Genomic DNA, 19247 nt, shown 5'->3' with positions numbered 1-19247 from the left:
CTGCTAATAAGCCATCTCTAAGTACGAATGATCACTTCGGGGCTAACTACGCCACTCAGTCCCCAATTGTCATCGCTCTCCAATTCACCCGCCCCGAAATGCCCGTGGTTCATCCCGAGCATTGATTACTATCCGAGTGTCGGCCCTAGTTTGGCTTGGTGCCCTCCCAGGAGAGCAGAGGAAGGACTCTCTCAGCACGCTGTTTATTGATACCGTTTCATCAGCACCACTGTCTCTACTTGACGCTGCTTGACCTGGTATTGTCTGTATTATAAATCATTAGAAGTTACTGCGCCTCGGGATTTTGCTCCTGACCTGTGTTAGTTCTCTCGGGCTTTAATAAAATATTGTCACGATCCTTTTGTCTATATCAACGGGTGAAATTAAGGACCTGTGTTAGTTTACGTCTGGTCTCATCCTCATATGTGCTGAGGAATACGAGAAGGGCTCGAAATCCCGATCGTTGACACCTTACTAATTCCCAGAACCTCCGCTCATGTTGTCGCTGATTGTGTCAAAAGGAGGCCTTAGAAGTTAGAACGAGCAGAATAAAAAGTTGTCCGATGCAAGCCTCGGGCAATTCGGCGCAATTCCAGCAAGATTCATTCTACTACACCTTCAGTATCCACTACTAGATATCCCCCAGGGAATCCTACGGTTAGTATCAACCTGTATTTCATCTTATCAGGTAACTGGCAGGTTCACTGGATCCTCGCTGTGGCACAGGTGATAAGTCAAGTGCTTGTAACTTACTATGTATGGTTAGAATAAAACAGCGTATACATTGAAGATTAAATCCAAGATGAACAGTACAAAATTTATGGACCTCGCGTGGAATAATATAGCTTACGCCTGTCACAGGCTATGGCCTGGGATGTGGCTGTCGGCCGTGCCCTCAACGATAGGACATTCTAGAAAGGATGACTAGGAAAAGAATGGAAAACGATGGAAGCTTAGGAACATGTATAAAGGAATGAGAGGGAGATGTACCTTCCCATCTATTTATTTTCTCTCCCTAAGTTTGCGATACTCGTTAATACAAGGCTGCCAGTTGAAAACAATACTGCCTACGCCCGTCACAATGCCAACATCTACAATCTACTAAACTTCATCATCACTTCTCAGTATTATGCAAATATGGACCCTGAGTAAGATCTATCCCTTCTGACACCCCCTCTTGCACCTTCAATGATATTATCTCGCGTATTCGTGGCTCCGCTGGTCGTACCAAGGACACTAGACAACAGAACACGGTGGAATAGTTGGTATTATATGCTAGTTGTGGTTGATCAAAAAAGAAAAAAAAAAAAAAGCCTTTAAACTAATACCAAGCACTGCAGTCAGGTATAGAATTAGGTATTAGATAGTATGGAGTATCCATCAATCACCACTGATCCAGGACCCAAAAGCAAGCTAAAAGCAAGACAAAAGGACTAGCAGGCGGCCCGCGTGGCCTGGCCCAAAAAACAACACAGGATTGATTCATGGTGGCGCAAGTACGGGGCTACTCTGAAGAATAGCAGCATGCTTCATGATTGGCTGCTACACTAGCCAAAGTGGATCTTTTTTATCTGGCAGATTAACAGACTCCGGAATTAATATATGGAGTAAGCAAAATGGTAGTCTTTATCTCATCCTCATCAGCGGGCCACGGAACGGCGCCGGTCTTTGGGATTCGACTAATAATCTTAGACCAGAGTTCATGTGCATATCCTACGTTACATCCTGAGGATCATATTGCCTGAAAGTGACATTGACGCCATTGGGGGCCAAAAAAAGCGCATGTTTTCAATTGTATGCGCGAGAGAAGCTTTACTCCAAATCTACAGAGTAGGAGAATGGAGAGTAATCTATCAGGCGGGGCCGCGATCGGCAAAACGCCAACTGCAGGATCTAGAACGGGGCGACGACAAGCCTTAGATTGCAAAGTCCCATCTGACATTGAGGCGCCCAGTTTTGGCAAGATCCTGCAGGATTTGATGCTGGGCTATATTCATTCGATCATCAAAGGATACCTCTCGCACTAGGATTCGACCCTCCAGATGGTGTGCTTATATGACCCGTGCCAACAATCGCTAGGTAACGAGCACCTGGCTTTCTGTGGGTAGATCCTTTAGATATGGGCTCTAAAAATAAAAGATCCGAGTAGTCAACTATGCTCTGGGTGTGAGGCTCTTAGGAAGATTGCGGCAACAGCGCGGCTCCCAGCCGCGTAATGGACACGGAGGTCGCGTCCGCGACAGGCGCAACGCCAATATGAGATGCTCGGCAGCAATTTGGTGTCTGGAAATGAAGATGATGTTATCAAATGGAAAAGCCCCCGATGCAGGCGAGTGGGTACTATGGGCGGGGTGGTACAGCATTGAGCAGGGATCGAGCCGGGGTGATCTGCGTTTCATGCTCAAAAGGTCGAACCGGGCCATGCGTGAACGAGACCGTCAAAATGCAGCTTCGTCATCGTGAGATGACGGTGGTCTACCCCTCCCTCAGGATGAGCCCGGCATTGCAGCCACTGTTGAGAGGGGTGACCGAGAGATACTTGCTGTCAGGAACTCACACCCACATGAACCTATATAGTGACTCAAATTGAGAGGAATAAGAGATCTAACTATTAAGATACCGGAGATCAGCTGATTGGCCATTAGTGAACCCCACTTGGCGTATCTGACGTTCTTGACAGCCGCAGCTGCTGCATGTCACTGCCCGTTTGAGAGAGAAAGAGAGAGAGAGAGAGAGGAAGTGGAGAATTGGGGTATGTCGAGGTGGCGGTTTCCTCCCAAAGACATGATAACGATATGTATAAATCAATCGCAATGCCAAGTTCTATGTCGATTCGACCTACGGATTGGCCGAGGTTGAGGGATACTGAGACCCTGAAAGTCAACCCCCGTGCTAATCTTCAGGCCCCCCAATTTAACCGAGGAGATGAGCAGGCGAATGATGAGACTGCATATATTCATGGGTATAAGAAATAAGGCATTGTACTAATCGCTAGAGAACATGGATCCCTCGGCGTTACTGGGTGTTGCCTAGACATTACGACTACCGAGTATGCTAGGCACTACCCCCACAGTCCTAGTACTTTGGTAAGTAATTCACTAGTAAGATGACAGGGAACCTCTGGACGAGTTTAAATAATGCGTCGTTCCGAGCCTCAATCAAATAGGAGGCGGCAGGAATATGGAGTAGTTAACTATCAGCAGCCACCACTAGGCTAAACGGATTCGTCCGTGACCTAGACCCAGCCCATGAACTAGTTAGTTCAAGTTTCTGAATCATAAATACAGTAATAGTCCCGCACGTGGGCAAACGTCGCCCACATTTAACTACATGGGCGGCGGCCCAGTTGATGTTTCCAAGCTTGATCCCGACCTGTGTCGATCATCGTCTACTCCCCTAATGCTGCACCAGGGTAAACCCCCCATCAATCCAGAGCAGACACACACAGCAAACAATGCCAGTCCTAGACCCCGGCGACCAGGTGCTGGACCGAACCACGCCGCCCTCCCCCGTCATGACCGCCTCCAGCCGCAGCGCCGGTTCCACCAAGCTACGAGATAGTTGCCATGCGTGTGCCACATCGAAGATCAAATGCCCCAAGGAGAAGCCATCATGCTCCAAGTGTGTGGCCCGGGGCATAAAGTGCCAATACTTCTTTGCAAAGCGCCCGGGGCGGAGGCGAGAGAACAGCACCGGCGGCAATCCGAACAGCTGTACCAGCAAAAATAACACCAGCTTCCACACCTCCTCATCCAACTCCAAGTCGAACACCGACCAGGAATCGCAGACCGACCGCTCGCGAGATGGAGACATAATCGAGATTGCGGCACCTTCTCCCCGGCCTGTCGCAGCTTCCCCCGTCAGTTTACCGGAGACCATCAGCTTCCTCAATACACCTCCAGACTATACGATTTCGATTTCTTCCATGCCAGATACTGCTGTTGGAACGTGCTCGTCAAACCTCTTTTCCACGATTGGGGACTCGAATCTGTTTGCACATTTGCCAGATTTTGATCCCGACATCAACGACATGGATTTCGTATTTGCCGACCCCTTGGATTTTGAGCGCCCTCTTGTGGACGGTGACGGCGCCATCCGACCCTCGAATGACATTGGTTCACTTCTCATCCCGGACAAGAGCATGAACCTTAGCCTTGGAACGTCGGACATTAATGACCTCGTCAGCGCATCGCTTACGGGACCATCAGGGGCGCCCTCGCTTGCCTCTAGTAGCGTTCAAACGCCGTCCATTGCAAGGTCAAGTGTGGTACGTGCCACCACCACCAACTCACCGTGTGGCTGCGTGGCACAGGCACTTGATCTCCTAAAAACGCTTTCTTCAGCTCAGTGTTCTCTCGTCTCGAAGTTCACCGGCACGGACCTGGCGCTCCCGTGGTCAAACGTCAACGATCCAGGAGTTGCCGAGAGTGTACTGTCCGAGAACAAAAACTACATTCAGGCAGTAACCAGCATGCTTTCATGCCTTTCGTGCGCTGAGAATGCCTTCCAACTTGCTATCATCTCCATGATCGGGCTCAAAATTCTGGAGCGATACGCCAGCGCGGCGCGAACACAAAGTTCCGGCTCAAGAGCGGGCAGCGTGGAGCCTGACACGGGGCTGAGATCAGCGAGCAGCATTATCTCGAGCAGCAGCACCGATCATTATATGAGGGCGCTGGGCCGTACGTATAACAAAGACGGCACCGCCAATGGTCGCGTGCCCGCACGGCTTGTCCTCGGCGAACTGCACCGCGTGCAACGATTGGTGAATCAGCTATCACCAAAGCTCAAAGGCCCCAAGGGAGGGAACGGTCGAGGCCTGGATCAAGAATGTTCAGGCCGCCACAGGGGAGCAGCGGATAATGACAGGACGGTAGCAACCTTCTTTTCCTCCCGTACGTTGGCTCAGATGGAGAGCGACTTGCGCGAAAGCCTTAGTTCGCTGTCCGCGGATATCATCAACCGATTGCGACAAAATTAACGAGAACTGATTTTTTGTTGTCTCCCCAAGGAGGGAGCATAAAGATTTGGGATCGTATATTTCTCGAGGTGATTAGACGGCTATTTGTGCATGATAGAGCATGGTTCAAGGTAGAGCTTAGTAGACTAAGTATATAGTGATCCCTCACTTTACCGAGCTTTCCAATCAGCCAGACATGCAAATCAAGGGCTATCTAATCGACGGAGCCACAGCTCTAATTACAAGTTACTACGAACCTGCTTGCATGGCCCCCAACCCAAACACGCTCCCCAATGCATTCTGCAAGTCGAGCGTCTCTGTCCGTCTCACCTGCGAATGGTCGGGGAGATTTAGAGCTTACGGGCTGGGAAATTCCAGGCTCACACACCATAACGTGCATCGGGGCAATTGGCTAATCTGCATCTCGGGTCTGTTTATTGGTCGCTGTGTGTCTACTCCTCAAATCGGGCCAGTGGTGGTAGTAGTGGCCTGATTATAACCCGAGTGCGTACTTTGACTATAGGACGTCTCTTTTTATTTTTTTTTATAAGAAAACATGGCGGCACCATCATCGACCTTGAGCAGAACATGGAAGCCATCTAACTCTTTTGAATCGTTTATCCGGTATATCACTCTCAAAGCTGTAGCGATATCATGACGGTCGTGCAAGCCTCACAAGTGAAGTTATCCCCCGAGCACCTAGGGTTTGCTCGCCTCGACGCCGCCAGTCCTGCTGGCGTGATCGAGACCGCCAACGAGCTCTTGCAACAGAACCACGATAAATACCACATGTATTTCCGCGACGTTGGAGGCCACAACCACATCGCGCACTCGGTGCTGACGGTCCTCGCCATGGGCGGCGGCCCCAAACAGCTGCAGCGGGCCTACGACGACGGGTACGGCTATCAACGTCCCCTGCCCCCGCTGGACCCGGCGGTCGTCCAGTCCCTCCGCGACCCGGAGCAGTTCCGCGCCCGTATGCTCGATCTAGCCCAGTACACCAACTTCCTGCACTTCTTCCAGACCGAAATCGACGCCAAGGGCTGGCGGGCCGTCCTACAGGAATACTGCTTCAGCCGCACGCCCCTCGCCGAAGCCATGTTCGCCCAGCTGTACGAGGGCCTCCTGCACCCGATCATCCACCTCGGCTTCGGCATCGAGTTTGAGCAGCCCAGCATCATCGCCGAGGGCCTTGCCCACGCAGCCTCCCACGACCCCGGCAACATCGACACATTCTTCCACCGCGCCGAGCAGCTCGCGCAATCCGGCTCTGTGCCTGCGAAACCGCTCGTCGAGCTCTACGAGCAGGTCCGGGCCAACGACAAGACCCGCACCGCGGGCCGCATGCAGGACGGGCCGTTCCGCTTGCGCGACGGCCCGCTAGCCCGCGCCATGGACGAGATCGTGGCCATCGCCGCGCAATTCCAGATATTCGCGCCGGGCGGGGAACTACAGGTGGAAGAACTCGAGCGGCGCACGGCGGAGATGATCAACTGCGCTGCGTACAGCGCGGGCGCGGCGCAACGGCCCGGCAAGGTGCGCAAGGTGGACTTTTTCATCATGCACGACGTGACGTGTTCGATTTTCCTCAGCGTCTTGATTCGCCAGGCGTGGATTTCGCTTGAAGACCGCGCGCGCCTGGTGGAGTGGAAGGCGCGGCTGGACCTGGCGTGGTACGCGGCCAATGGGGCGGCGGAGCTGCGGCTGGAGGATATCGCGGGGTATGAGCCGACGGCGAGTAAGGGGATGGGCTGGCGGGAGCTGTACAAGGCCGTTAATGAGGTGCATGATGATGGACACATTGCCAAGTTTGTGCGGGCGTTGAAAAACGGGGAGGAGGTATCGAGGCCGTTTGAGGAGGGGGAATGGGGGGATTCGTTTCCGGTCAAGGACGAGCTTTGGTTGAGGATTGCGCAGATGGGGTATGATACTACAAAGGATGGTGTGGATAATAGTGATAAATGGGTTTGGGGGTCTGGGTTTGATCTGGCCTGGATGAAGGTGCCGGACTTGAAGTAGTATATTTATACGCAAAGAGAGTGTCCTCCTCGCCAAGTATAGCTGTTCTAGTCTGGCCTATAGTGAAAACAGCCCTAGAGGAACCTTGCCACTTGTTGGAATTGCTGGGATATCTTGTTGAATATATGAATTATGGTTCCAGGATCAAGGAATTGCTGAGTTTGTCAGAGGATATGTTAATGAAAGCAAGGCAAATGAAGCTGGCTGGCATGCCTCCAACTTCTCGTACTAGTCATTCTTCCTTCCTCTCCTTTCCCACCTGATTTGCAAAGATTTTGACGCTGGCTCACGTATACAACCTACGAAGTCACTTACTATCCTCTGGGCACGAGCGAGGGTGTAAAAAAAAGCGTGGAGAGGAGAGGAGGCATGCTGGGCGGCATGCTGGGGGGTTGCTGGGATGTCTGGAGGGAGACCATGATGCCCGTCACTGGCACTGATTCTGCGGGTAATGGGCAGGGACGTGGGGTCTACAATTGCACCGCGTATATGATCTATAGCATGAGCATAATAAGAGTAAGGCTCTTTTTTGTCCGATGCCCGATGGCGAAATCGATCCGAAGATCGTCTCGGCGCAAATATGATATACTTCAAATCGTGCATACCGCGTCTTCCCTGTCCCACTAACCATAAACCCATCCAACAGTGTAGCAACTCTCACCATGGCGCCCGGGGAAGGAGGCTACCGCCAGATCAACAAGGCTCTCAACATATGCGCTTTTGAAGATTACCTAGAGAGCCAGCAGAGAAGCTTGCCCACACTGCTCGATGTGGAGGAGCTTAGCCCGCTAGTCATTCGAATCCTCGGTCAGAATCCAGGAAAGGCAAGCTCTCTCTCTCTCTCTCTCTCTCTCTCCTTCAAACTCTAGCTAGGACGAACCCGGGCTAATGTACGCGAACAGTTCACTCTACAAGGAACAAACACATTTATCATCGGGACGGGTCCCGAACGCCTCCTCATCGACACCGGCCAGGGCATCCCAGATTGGGCCGATCTAATCTCTCACACTCTCTCGGCTAGAGGAATTTCCCTCTCCCACGTCCTTCTCACCCACTGGCACGGCGACCACACCGGCGGGGTCCCCGACCTCATCCGCATGTATCCGGATCTGGCCTCGTCAATTTACAAGCACACACCGAGCACCACGCAGCAGCCCATCACGGACGGCCAGATCTTCCGCGTCGAGGGCGCTACCGTGCGCGCGGTGCACACACCGGGTCACTCCGACGACCATATGTGCTTCATCCTCGAGGAGGAGCGCGCCATGTTCACGGGCGACAACATCCTCGGCCACGGCACCTCGGCCGTGGAGCACCTCAGCACGTGGATGGATACGCTGCGCAAGATGCAGGCCCAAGGCTGTGTAACGGGTTACCCGGCGCACGGCATTGTGATTGCCGACCTGCGGGCAAAGATCGCCGGCGAGCTGGCGCAGAAGCTGCGACGTGAGCGACAGGTCTTGAAGGCGCTGGTGCAGACCAAGCGGGATGAGAGAGGCTCCGGCCAGGGAAAGGGACACGGACAGGGACGAGGCAAGGGCAGCGTCACGGTCCAGCAGCTCGTGGCGGCCATCTACGGGGAGGGAGTGGAGGCGGGGCTTAGGGAGTTGGCGCTGGAACCGTTCATGGGCGAGGTTCTGCGGAAGTTAGCCGAGGATGGCATTGTGGCGTTTGAGGTGAGGGGGGGAGTGAAGAAGTGGTTTGCGCTTGAGGAAGTTTAGTAGAACGAACTAGCTACTAGAAGTAAAACTTGCATGTAGAGTTGAGCTAGGTATGCAAGCCAAGACAGATGACACCTTACATTAACCCGATGCCATTACCCCGAGAGACAAGGAACATCGGGTCAATTATTGCTTTCCAATCTACACCTCCAGGTCCTGTAGTAACCCCCGGAACCCCACGATTGCCCCGACAAGAGGGAACAACGACCGAGTAACATGCAGCCAGGACCATGTCACCACGAGCTGCCGCACGGCCCCAAATTCATCCTCTGCCGTCTCGGAAGATGCCTTCTCCAGCCCAAACAACGTGTTGTTCGTGGGTGTCATGAGCACCCAGGTGAAGGGCACCATGGCGACTGTGGTCACGCCCGCTGCCGCGTAGGTGGGCCAATGCTTCCTGCTCGTGGCGCGTTTGCTCAAGGTGATATAAGCATAAAGGCCGCAGGTGGCGATGCATACCGCCGGGAGGATGATGTGACCGTAGTGGTAGGTCCGGGCCCATTGGCGGACAAGGTGGCTGGAGGTGTCGTCAGTGTCGAGGAAGACGGGGACTGCGATGGCCGAGAGGCACAGCATGGCGCCTGTTTGAATCAATGAGATATGTCAGTAGGGGATTTTGTTTCAAGGCTAGAATCGTAGCTGCTTGCCTGACAGTGCGGAACCGGTGATTACAGCAGTCGCCTGCACGCCAATCTGGTGCGGCGCCATGGTCTCCAATCGATCCAAGAATAAATGAATGAGTTGATTTAGATGCCGTACACCTGAGCAGCAGCCCGTGTGCAATGAGTTATAGGTTTCAGATTCCGCCGCAGTCTCGGTCCAAAAAGTGGCACGATTGCTTGCATATCTCGGGAAGAATCAGAGAATCATGCCGGAGTTCTTCCTCTTTTCTCCCACGCTTTTTCTCCAGAATCCATCCCTCATCTCACTTTTTTCGTTCCCCTCAAACCTGAGGAATTAGCCATGACATTCATTGAGCCAGAGCTCCCGGAGGAGCCAGCTGGTGCAACAGCCGGCAAGTATCTCTGTCTGACCATCTGCGGGTATCGCAAGCCCGGCATGAGTGAGGAAGACTACCGCAACCACATGGTGAATATCTCGGCGCCAATGACCAAGAACCTAATGGTCAAATACGGGGTAAAAAGATGGACTCAGGTAAGTTCCGAAGAAGCTGTGAATGGCATTTGCTTGGTGTTGGGTGTCGATTAAGATATGATTAGATTCACAACTCAAGTTCAACTCGGGCCTTGATGTCGCAGCTATTTGACCCACAGATGGCCAATGTTGCCGACTTTGACTGCTTCAGTCAGGCGGTGTTCAAGGACATTGAAGATTACAAACGGATGAAACAGGACCCATGGTATAAGGAGTATCTTGTTGGTGATCATGAGAAGTTCGCTGATACCAAGAGGAGTATGTAAGTGTTTGATGTGCCTCCCGCTCGACATGAGCGTCTTGTTGATCCAAACGTAGGATGACCATAGGGTGGGTTGAGGAGTTTGTGAGAGATGGGGAGGTCGTCGACGGCTTCAAGGACTGCTAGTGGTCGATGGAGGTACAGATTGTGGTCGTTATCTCATTCCACTCAAAGACTGTATATAGGCTACTAGGTATAACTATCGATAAGTAACTACCGTGACAGCTCCACGGAGTATATGTAGACGAATGCAGAGGTTTCCATTAGATACAATAAGCTTCATGTTTAACAGTCAGACATACAATCAAGCTATTAGGCGAACGCAGCTGGTTCGTGATAACAAGCCTGCCAAGGTTATCCTGGATTGTCTGTACTACACTTATCAACTCTGTGATTTCCATCTCACCCTCATTCGTCAGCTGGAGCATACTGAGGTCGTGCGCCCGCGCCACAGCCTCTAACATAGGATCGGCGAGGCTCCCAGGCTCAGGAAGCAGATTTGCCGTAGGGATGAGCAAGATACCACCGCTGGAGCGAAGGATGCCTAGATAATCTTGCAGTTCAGCCCTGACCATACCTATACGGTCGATCCCTTCCGCACCCGCAGGAGAGCTCAGGTGAAGAATGTAAACAGCCGCATCTATCACCGGCTGAGGCGTGCCCGCCGCGCGGTATGTGACGGTGATGCGACCGCCGGCCGAGCTAGGTCGAGAGCCAGAGCTGGAGCTGGAGTCCGATTCCGCGCCTCCCATCATCTCAATCAGTCGCAAATACTCGAGATTATGTAGCGACGACGATGATCGCGTGTGGTTGATTTGCACGATCAGGCGCAGAGTTGGGAATTCCTGGGCGAGATGCTGCGCCATCGAAGTCGACTGGGCACCAACCTATTATCCGACGTTAGGGCGAGTTTTAATTCAATTCAATCCATAGGCGCAACGCAAGTTGCTGTAAACCGCTCTTACTTCGACGATGAATGCGTTACCAAGGTTAGACCATTTCAGTTGCGAGAGCATCTCCACGATTTCCTTCTCCTGATGCAATCCCACCGCGTGGCGCAGATACGCCGACCATTGGCGGCCAAGCTTCGGCTGCTCCTGGATTGCGACCCCGAACGGCTGGATCGTACGTAGCGCCAGGCTATACGCTGTCTCTGTCGGGTTCCGTGAGCTTTCAAAGCGCTGCGTCGCTGTCGGCATCTGTAATGCCGTCGGGGCGGCCACCTCGGCCATGAAAACCGCGGCGTCGAGGAAGGACTGGTTGGTGACGAACTGGACTGACAAAGGGGTGTGAGACACATAGTTTGTGATGGGCTCCTGGAGAAACCCCGATGTCGCCATGAGGCGAATGACGCGGCCTAGCTGGAATTCTGGAACCCCTGCGAGGTCCGCGAGGTCCTTGATGGCGATGCTCTCATCCGGTGGGATACACACCAAGATCTGGAATTCCGCAAGCCACTTAAGGCAGGCCACAATCTCGACCTGGAGTTCATCATCATCAGAGGAGGGGAAATGAATGTTAGACGAGAAGTAAACAAATTTGCAAACCTGGCGAGCAAGATCCTGCAGCAAGTCGACCGGCCCATCAAGTAGTGCTTTCATTTTCGCCATACTGGCATAAATGCCCGTTTTGGCTTTGCTGGGCTCCTTTTCCGCTTCCGAGTCAACCCCGGAAGATTGGGCATCGCGACGACGACGCTCGATATGGCTCTTGATCGCAGCGGCGAGTTCGTCGCTTCGTGCTTCCAGTTCCGTCAATTTATCCATTGCGGCGGTCAGTATGGAGAGATTAGGGTAGGGAAACAATGACGTCTCCCCGACTTGGCTAGAGAAAACCTCGAGAGCTGGTATCTACCGTATTTCTGGCCCCAATCTGCGTCGTTCCCGTGCTTGAGAATGTCGAAAATATAGAAAGGCCGAGGATCCCTGAATAGCGCGAGACTGGACAGCTGTCAACTTGTGTGTGGGATAGGTGTTGCCTAGGATTGGCGGAATATTATCGTTAATATTGTCTCGGTACATTGGGAGCCACGTTCGTAATTTTTCGGACTAATGGCGATTTACTGCTAGTAAGCTTGAAGATGGCTTAGGTGCTTATCGCCTGGTACCTTGGGAGGTCATGAACGCTAACTGCCACGCGCTGCTTGGGATCTTGTCCGTGACAAATAGTTTGTTTAAACTTTTGGCAAACGCGATTATTGTTCTGTGGCACTACGTCCTATTTCGGATACTGGTTTTTCGGATGATCCTACCTACTATGATCTTGAATTGGAGGGGCTGGACTGATCTGCAATGGACTGAACTATGTCAAGCTTCATGCATTAAGGTCATTATGAGAGCAAGTGTTCTATCTTGTAACTTATAGATAATGAATAGCACACTCATCTTAACCGATATCTGTCTCATGGTCAACCATATTATGCAACTCTGCGCCGACAGGCCAGTCATCCGTTTGGATATAAGCCAAACTACACAATGAAGCAAATCAAAGGGTGGACTAGACTTTTGGTGATTACTAGCTGAAAGCCACCATCGGTGCAAGACCCATGCCAAATCTTTGAGTATATGGAAGTAGATGAATAACCCTTAACTCCATTATCTATCCACGCTCTTTTCGAGAAGTCCCTTAGATTCTCCAAAAGTAGCTACTTGTAAGCAACCTGAATCTCTTTAACAGGCTGAATTTCAACAGAAATTGACCATTATCACCAACCGGAAGCGAGACAACTGGCGATATGATGCACATTCTCAATATGACCCGCACGTCGAATCATGATATCAATATCCATATCTGGGATCTTATCAATATTTTCCTCTATTTCATAAGATGGACTTAGACGTGTATGCTGGCCCGATAAGTCTCTTCTCTAGAGTCTGTATTTGTCTATGTTCAACGCAGACAGGAAATCAAGCTCATCACCGGTACCCCCACCCCGCATCTCCAGCTGAGAACTTGCTCGTGGCTCCTGGACAATTAGCCAACAGTCAACTTATGTTTTTATCTGTTGCACTAACCTTAAGACCAGTCTCCATCCAACAACTTCTCAATCTTCTTTCCTTCTCCAATATCCTTATAGACATCCTCAATTGTCCAGGGTACAAACTTATGTCCTGGGGGGATGTTGGTATTCTCAAACTTAGCACCAGTGACCAGATGCGCAAAAGCCTGCCCATATTTCTCATACACGTAGGCTTCGGGGTCATGTTTGAACACCCACTTGGGGAAACGCAGGCGCACCGTCTTCGGATCCTTCATTATGGCATCCCAATCACTAGTGGCGTTCAGAAGCTGGGAGTTTACAAAGGCCATCTTTTGCGTGCAGCTGACACGCTGGTATCGTAAAAGATTGTAAACCTTCGCTCCAAGAGGTGCACCACCGGGCCCCGCATGAGATGCTAACTGCAGGCTTGATGCCAGAGTTATTGCGTCCTCGAGAGCTAGAGTCCCACCGCTGACTGATGCTGGAATTGTGGAATGTGCGCAGTCTCCCACCTGCACGACTCGGCCCCCTCTAGACGTCCACTCCCGACGCAGATTACGCCATAGCAGTGGCCAGTGGATCAAGCTTCCCCTAGGGGTCGCACGTATCAGTGCCTCGACTGCCGGATGCCAGCCAGGCAAGCGACGGAGTAACTGAATTACCTCTTCAGGGTCGACGTCCGGATCCCACGACTCCTTGGCCTTGGCACTCCCCTCCACCAAGAACTCGTCTCGTGGAGTGATCCCGAAGGCCACTAGATCTGGTGATACGTACAGTCCGATATGCATGCCAGCTCCCAACCAGAACTCATTTGCCGTGACGCCTTCCCACCGTTTCCGGACTTCTTCATCTTGCATGGCAAGGTGGGCTGGGAAGGATACACGGTAGACAGACATACCGCTTGACCGGGTGGGCATGTGTTTTCCTGCGATTAGAAGTTCGGATCGAGACTTGAAGGCATCAGCTGCAACAACTATATCGGCTACTCGAACTGAGCCATCTTCTATCACAACTCCGCCCACCCCAGCCTTTTCATCCTCGAAGTACTTATCAACCCGTTGCCCGTAGGCAACTTTGATGCCTATTTTAGCCACCTGACGCAGCAGCATTCTGTAGAACTTCTTTCGGATCTGAACAGGCCCCACATACGGGAAGTTCTCTCGCTCCGCTAAGTGCTCGGGATCATTGTAGCTGGGTTCTGAAGGTCCGTAGATGAGCTCACTGTTGTGCCTATAGTAATAGGTTGGGGCCGTAACTTTGTCTTCTTCGAGCTCACGAAGCATGTCGGGCCAGTGACGGAAGACGGCGATCGCTGAGGGCTGGATAATAATAAGATCTCCTATAAATTAAGTATTATTAGAAGCTGCTGTTCTCTCCCTGCCTTTCCAATTTCCTCGGGGGTGAAGGGGACCATGGAATTAATCAGGAGATGACGAACCGCTGTAATTAGGGCCATCGTTCCGCTCTAGAATTCCCACGACATTATGCCCTTTTCTCCAGCACTCCAACGCTGTCATCAGGCCAGCCAAACCGGCTCCAACAACCAGCACTTTGACGTGCGTCTCTGGGTCACGTTTTGGCAGCTCATTCGGAGTACTGGACGTCCACTTCTCTGGGTCAAATTCATCTTTGTCACCCACCGTGTAGAACTTCTGCGCTGCTGGTGCGTCCCCCATCCTGTGTGGCCTACGCAGAAAGTCAAGCTGAAGCCTAGAAGTGGAATTGTGATTCAAATCAGGTATTTACAAAGCTAGCATGCACCCATTGTTTATATATAACTAGTAGAAAACGCTCTTTAGCAATCACCTGTTTCGATTTGCCAGTATCGGGGTATCGGGGCTTCGGAAGACAACCAAATTGGCCATTTTTATGATGCCTCGGGTTATTTTTATACCGTATTTGAAAAAGGTATACAAGTTTATGAAATGAGAACAACATAAAACTCGGCAGGTTTATTTTCTACTTAGCATTTACCTACCTATTTGCCCGATGATATACTCCGTATATCCCGTTCCGATTCTACAGTCCGCCAGGGACTTCATATCGGACTATTCAATTCAGCGGACTTAGCTTCCATCATCAAGGTCTTTCGGTGCGATGACTTGAGTTGTAGCTCTTGGACATTTCAAGAGATAAATACAAGTAGTACCGACACTTATAAACCAACGGCCATATCATCAAACCCTGGACAGATATTTGGTTTCTAATAGCTTTTAGTTTTATAACTAAACAAGTTCTTATTTTTTTCTCTCCTATCTTGTTCAAACTCATCATTTGGAACCTTGCTGATTCCGGTCAACTCAGCACCACCACCACCACCACCACCACCAATCCGATGGCACCAGACACTCTTTCTCTTGCTGGCAAGGTTGCCATTATCACGGGTTCCGGTCGTGAAAATGGCATAGGAGGCAGGATTGCGAAGACGCTTGCCCTCAATGGTGCCGCTGTCACCATAAACTATGTTTCTGAGAAATCAACTTCTCGTGCAGAAGAAGTTGCTCAATCGATCCGTGATCTGGGTGCTCGGGTCGCTATCATAAGAGGTAGCATTGAAACTCAGGAAGGGGCCTCCAAGATTGTGTCTGATACAATGGAGGCTTTTGGTGTCGACCATATCGATATCCTAGGTACGTATCTATTTGCATGAGCACTCAAAAAAAAATAAAAAAAATAAAAAAAAGACACATTATTTTTCAATATTCTTTATGCTGATATGTGTGTATATATAGTGAACAATGCGGGGGTTGGGAGCGTCCATTTTCTGACTGAAATGACTCCGGAGCATCTCCAGAACCATTTCGGCATCAATGTGTTTGGGACTCTCTATATGACGCAGGCAGTTGTTACTTTGGGAAAGATGCCTCGTGGTGGTCGGATCATCAATGTTGGATCGTGTGCGTCAAAGATGGGCGTAGGGGACGGTATGGGCGTGTACGGCGCGACAAAAGCAGCAACAGATTACCTTACTGCATCATGGGCCTGGGAGGTAGGTTCATTGCAGCAGAAGAAATTCTCCCCCTTTTGTTGGTTATATAGGTCTCACTGACCGGATTATTATATACAGCTCGGACGCAGCCGCGGAATCACCATCAACAGCATTGGACCTGGTCCTGTTGATACTGATATAATTGGCGATGGTGTTGCACATGTGACGGACCCATCAATCCATAAAGATCTATTCATCACTCCATTTGTCAATCTCACCAGGGCTGAAGAGCGTGTGGGCACGACTGATGACGTTGCTGATGCCGTCCTTCTACTCGTCAATGAGAAGAGCCGTTGGATCACCGGTCAATTCATCTCAGTGAGCGGAGGCATCAACGTCATGTAGAAGGGTAGGCGGGGAGGCCATGGGGACATACAAATCATCGTGTAGATACGCACTTCCATCTACATATGGGGTAGAACAACTTTTAACTACCTTCTACTCTTTTGATCAATGTATTTCCTTCAAACATATACTCCATGGATTTAAGATTTAATATCGCATGTACCGTGACACTAAATCTGGTTTATACCTGTTCTTATACAACATTAAATTATAGCATGCAATAACTGTCCGCTATAGTAGCCACAAACCGCTCGAATCAAATATTGCGCTTGAAAACTAGGATGGAGTGCTGCGCTGCATAGATATATATCGCAGTACTCATCTACGGTTCGGGGCTGAGTCAGTATTGAAATAGGTATACATTGTTCACTTAGTATGGTCCGCGACCATACTGTAACCTGTGCAATATCCTGAACCAGTATGATCGTATCTCGTCACGATACTTAAGTACTTGAAGACTTAGTTTGGCATTCCACCATAATTCAGCGGTTGCTAGACAAAAGAGGGGCATTATATTGTGCTAGTAATATTTTCATTCCACCAAAAAAAAGAGTGTCAACACAAACCCAACCACATCTGAGCCACAAGAGAAAAAATTCTACTACATATAACACACGGATGAGTTCGGAAGAAAAAAAGATGCGAAGTCTAGAGCAACTAAGCCCGTCCCCAGACACTAGTTCGAGGTCAAACACAGATCTAAATATACCACACAAAGGTGGAAAGACCTTGACAAAATCAAGACGATTACACAGCCGCGCCGGTGGGGGTATTCGCATGGGCGTCAATTTTCTTAAAGTTGTTGAAGGGGCTGAGACAGAAGGCGATTCCCGCCGCAGCGATCGAAATGGCGTAAGCGACCTGGAGACCTGTCATGTAAGCAGGCAAAATAGCAGCCATCTGCTCAGCTGTAAAGACGTCTCGCAGCTCGCTCGCTCCAGTCGAGACCACTAAGGCTGAGTTGATGCTCGGTGCGGTTGCGGCAAGTTTGACGATAATCTGATTGACGAAGGCAGATTGTGCTGCAGCCACGAAAACTGCACCTCCGACAGTTTGGAAGACTGAGAGATGAGGTGTGTTAGCAGGTTTTTTATCGGGATAATCAAGAAGTAGTAGGGCAAACTACTCACAGACGATAACACCCGTCACGGATGCAATATCACTGGGATCGACTGCACCATGCACCGCATTGATGGGAACCTGGTAGGCCAATCCCCATCCAACTCCGCCGATGATTTGGTATCCAATCCACTTGCCCGTGCTTGAACCGATGTCCAGCGAGTACAACAGCCCCGAACCGATGGTTGCAAGGACCCCACCGACAACCATAAGAGGAGCAGTATGACCAGTTTTGGTGATGCTGCCACCGGAGACAATGATAGCTATCGACATCGAGACAATCAAAGGAAGGTTTCGTACACCAGACATAGTAGGATTGGTGTTTTGAATGCTCTGAAAGTAGTAAGGAAGGTAATAGACTATAATGAAGTACGAACCTGCAAAAAGGAAGGCGTAGATTGAATTCACAAGGATAAGGCGGTTCGATATCAAGCGCGGCGGAATGGCAGCCCGTTCTCCTTGGAACCACTCCCACACCATGAAGGCAATAATCATGAGAGGGAAGCCGACAAGAAGACCGATCACAGTACTGGAGTTCCATGCCTTGGTCTGTCCACCAAACTGCAGTGGCAAGATGTATGAAATGATGGTACAGATTAGGAGGGTCGTCCCGATAGGATCTATCTGCAGGATCTTCTCCTTCAACGTAGCCTTCATTGGCGCAGCACTGTTAGGTGTATGGAATAAGAAAATAATGGAAACGGCTGCGACGCCTCCAATGGGCAAATTGATGTAAAAGCCTAGATAAAGGAGGAAAAAAAAAAAAAAAGTCAGCGAAGCCCAGGATGTAGTGAAGAACAACTACTTTAGTTGAGAAGTACTCACACCACCTCCAAGTTACTTTATCAGCGAATGCACCACCAACCAGGGGTCCAACGACCGACGCTATACCGTAAGCCGCGCCAATAATACCGGTGAAGAGTGGCCGCCTTTTTGGACTGGCAATGAAAGCGATGATAATGAAGACTCCACTCCCAATACCAGCTGCACCGACTCCAGCAATTGCACGACCGATAATCAGTGCCACGGAGTTTGGAGCCACGCCACAAATCAAGCTTCCAAGCTCGAAAATGAAACCCGCAAGCAGGAACGACATTTTTAGCGGGAAATATTTGTATATCTTTCCCCAGGTTGACTGGAAACCTCCAGTAGTCATCAAGAAAGCCGAACCATACCAACTGACATCGTCGAGGCTGTGGAACTGATCGGTGATTCTTGGAATAGCGGTCGCGACAATCGTCTATTTTATTTACATGAACGTTAGATGATGATGGCACTTTTCTTCACTGGGGGATTGTGAGACATACCATGTCGAGGGCAACCAAAAAGATGCTCATACCAAGAGCCACGACAATGATGAGTAGCTTGAGACCATGAGGATACAGTGATTCGTCGTCCAGGTCCGGTTCTTCAGCATCTGCCTTTTCCGGTAGGTGAGAAGTCTCTTGGCCGTTTGGAGCATTGTGATTCTTGCTCTCTAAATCGGCCACAGAAGGAGTGTTGGTTATCGATGACTGCGTGCTCGATTCTGCGTTCTGCCGCTCCTTTTCCACGTCGAATGTTGAAGTCATTTTCGCTAATAGTAATGGAATGAATGTTGCCGGGCGATGATTTCAAGAGGAATAATGAATGTCCTCGACACGACAGGACAAATTGAAGTAAATAATAATAGTTTCACAGAACTTTTCCAATAATCT

The 19247-nt window shown here is 50.5% G+C and overlaps 9 protein-coding genes across 9 annotated transcripts; 5 read left to right on the top strand and 4 right to left on the bottom strand.

Annotated features, from left to right (window-relative positions):
* Positions 1-3454: 3454 nt before the first annotated feature.
* BDV17DRAFT_293783 (uncharacterized protein) lies at positions 3455-4981 on the top strand (the record flags this gene model as incomplete). The annotated part of the gene is made up of 1 exon (XM_073762698.1): positions 3455-4981. One exon carries the CDS (start codon positions 3455-3457, stop codon positions 4979-4981), a length of 1527 nt encoding a protein of 508 aa, XP_073612998.1.
* A 633-nt stretch (positions 4982-5614) lies between these two features.
* On the top strand, positions 5615-7069 carry tpcI (questin oxygenase tpcI; the record flags this gene model as incomplete). Its single annotated transcript, XM_073763960.1, has 1 exon — positions 5615-7069. The coding sequence occupies one exon, from the start codon at positions 5615-5617 to the stop codon at positions 6977-6979; it is 1365 nt and encodes a 454-aa protein (XP_073612997.1). The 3' UTR covers positions 6980-7069.
* A 572-nt stretch (positions 7070-7641) lies between these two features.
* On the top strand, positions 7642-8700 carry BDV17DRAFT_283459 (beta-lactamase-like protein; the record flags this gene model as incomplete). Its single annotated transcript, XM_073760362.1, has 2 exons — positions 7642-7803; positions 7882-8700. 2 exons carry the CDS (start codon positions 7642-7644, stop codon positions 8698-8700), a joined length of 981 nt encoding a protein of 326 aa, XP_073612996.1.
* Positions 8701-8722: 22 nt separating this feature from the next.
* tpcL (anthrone oxygenase tpcL) lies at positions 8723-9406 on the bottom strand. Its single transcript, XM_073754627.1, has 2 exons — positions 9348-9406; positions 8723-9281 (listed from the first exon to the last, which is right to left on the bottom strand). Exon 2 carries the CDS (start codon positions 9274-9276, stop codon positions 8842-8844), a length of 435 nt encoding a protein of 144 aa, XP_073612995.1. The 5' UTR covers positions 9277-9281; positions 9348-9406; the 3' UTR covers positions 8723-8841.
* A 212-nt stretch (positions 9407-9618) lies between these two features.
* On the top strand, positions 9619-10282 carry tpcK (decarboxylase tpcK). The gene is made up of 3 exons (XM_073754626.1): positions 9619-9855; positions 9921-10117; positions 10174-10282. Exons 1-3 carry the CDS (start codon positions 9664-9666, stop codon positions 10241-10243), a joined length of 459 nt encoding a protein of 152 aa, XP_073612994.1. The 5' UTR covers positions 9619-9663; the 3' UTR covers positions 10244-10282.
* A 98-nt stretch (positions 10283-10380) lies between these two features.
* Positions 10381-11883, bottom strand: BDV17DRAFT_299841 (uncharacterized protein; the record flags this gene model as incomplete). The annotated part of the gene is made up of 3 exons (XM_073763959.1): positions 10381-11004; positions 11083-11598; positions 11665-11883. The coding sequence occupies 3 exons, from the start codon at positions 11881-11883 to the stop codon at positions 10381-10383; spliced, it is 1359 nt and encodes a 452-aa protein (XP_073612993.1).
* A 1249-nt stretch (positions 11884-13132) lies between these two features.
* Positions 13133-14773, bottom strand: BDV17DRAFT_283457 (FAD-dependent oxidoreductase; the record flags this gene model as incomplete). The annotated part of the gene is made up of 2 exons (XM_073760361.1): positions 13133-14436; positions 14536-14773. The coding sequence occupies 2 exons, from the start codon at positions 14771-14773 to the stop codon at positions 13133-13135; spliced, it is 1542 nt and encodes a 513-aa protein (XP_073612992.1).
* A 659-nt stretch (positions 14774-15432) lies between these two features.
* BDV17DRAFT_293776 (SDR family NAD(P)-dependent oxidoreductase) lies at positions 15433-16431 on the top strand (the record flags this gene model as incomplete). The annotated part of the gene is made up of 3 exons (XM_073762697.1): positions 15433-15727; positions 15830-16086; positions 16165-16431. 3 exons carry the CDS (start codon positions 15433-15435, stop codon positions 16429-16431), a joined length of 819 nt encoding a protein of 272 aa, XP_073612991.1.
* A 504-nt stretch (positions 16432-16935) lies between these two features.
* Positions 16936-19121, bottom strand: BDV17DRAFT_299839 (MDR family MFS transporter; the record flags this gene model as incomplete). Its single annotated transcript, XM_073763958.1, has 4 exons — positions 16936-17492; positions 17562-18290; positions 18376-18790; positions 18858-19121. 4 exons carry the CDS (start codon positions 19119-19121, stop codon positions 17179-17181), a joined length of 1722 nt encoding a protein of 573 aa, XP_073612990.1. The 3' UTR covers positions 16936-17178.
* Between the last annotated feature and the right edge of the window lie 126 nt (positions 19122-19247).

This window comes from Aspergillus undulatus (genome assembly GCF_047715775.1).
Source record: "Aspergillus undulatus strain CBS 261.88 unplaced genomic scaffold BDV17scaffold_45, whole genome shotgun sequence".
Classification (NCBI taxonomy): domain Eukaryota; kingdom Fungi; phylum Ascomycota; class Eurotiomycetes; order Eurotiales; family Aspergillaceae; genus Aspergillus; species Aspergillus undulatus.
The sequence above is the reverse complement of the archived record's forward strand: the minus strand, read 5'-3'. Positions and strand labels throughout refer to the sequence as shown.

Bases quoted from the DNA above. Each gene is read 5' to 3' on its own strand.
- tpcL (XM_073754627.1), bottom strand. From the start codon at position 9,276: ATGCTGTGCCTCTCGGCCATCGCAGTCCCCGTCTTCCTCGACACTGAC.
- tpcK (XM_073754626.1), top strand. From the start codon at position 9,664: ATGACATTCATTGAGCCAGAGCTCCCGGAGGAGCCAGCTGGTGCAACA. The intron at 9,856-9,920 runs GTAAGTTCCGAA...AGATATGATTAG, and splicing joins GGGTAAAAAGATGGACTCAG to ATTCACAACTCAAGTTCAAC. The intron at 10,118-10,173 runs GTAAGTGTTTGA...ATCCAAACGTAG, and splicing joins GCTGATACCAAGAGGAGTAT to GATGACCATAGGGTGGGTTG.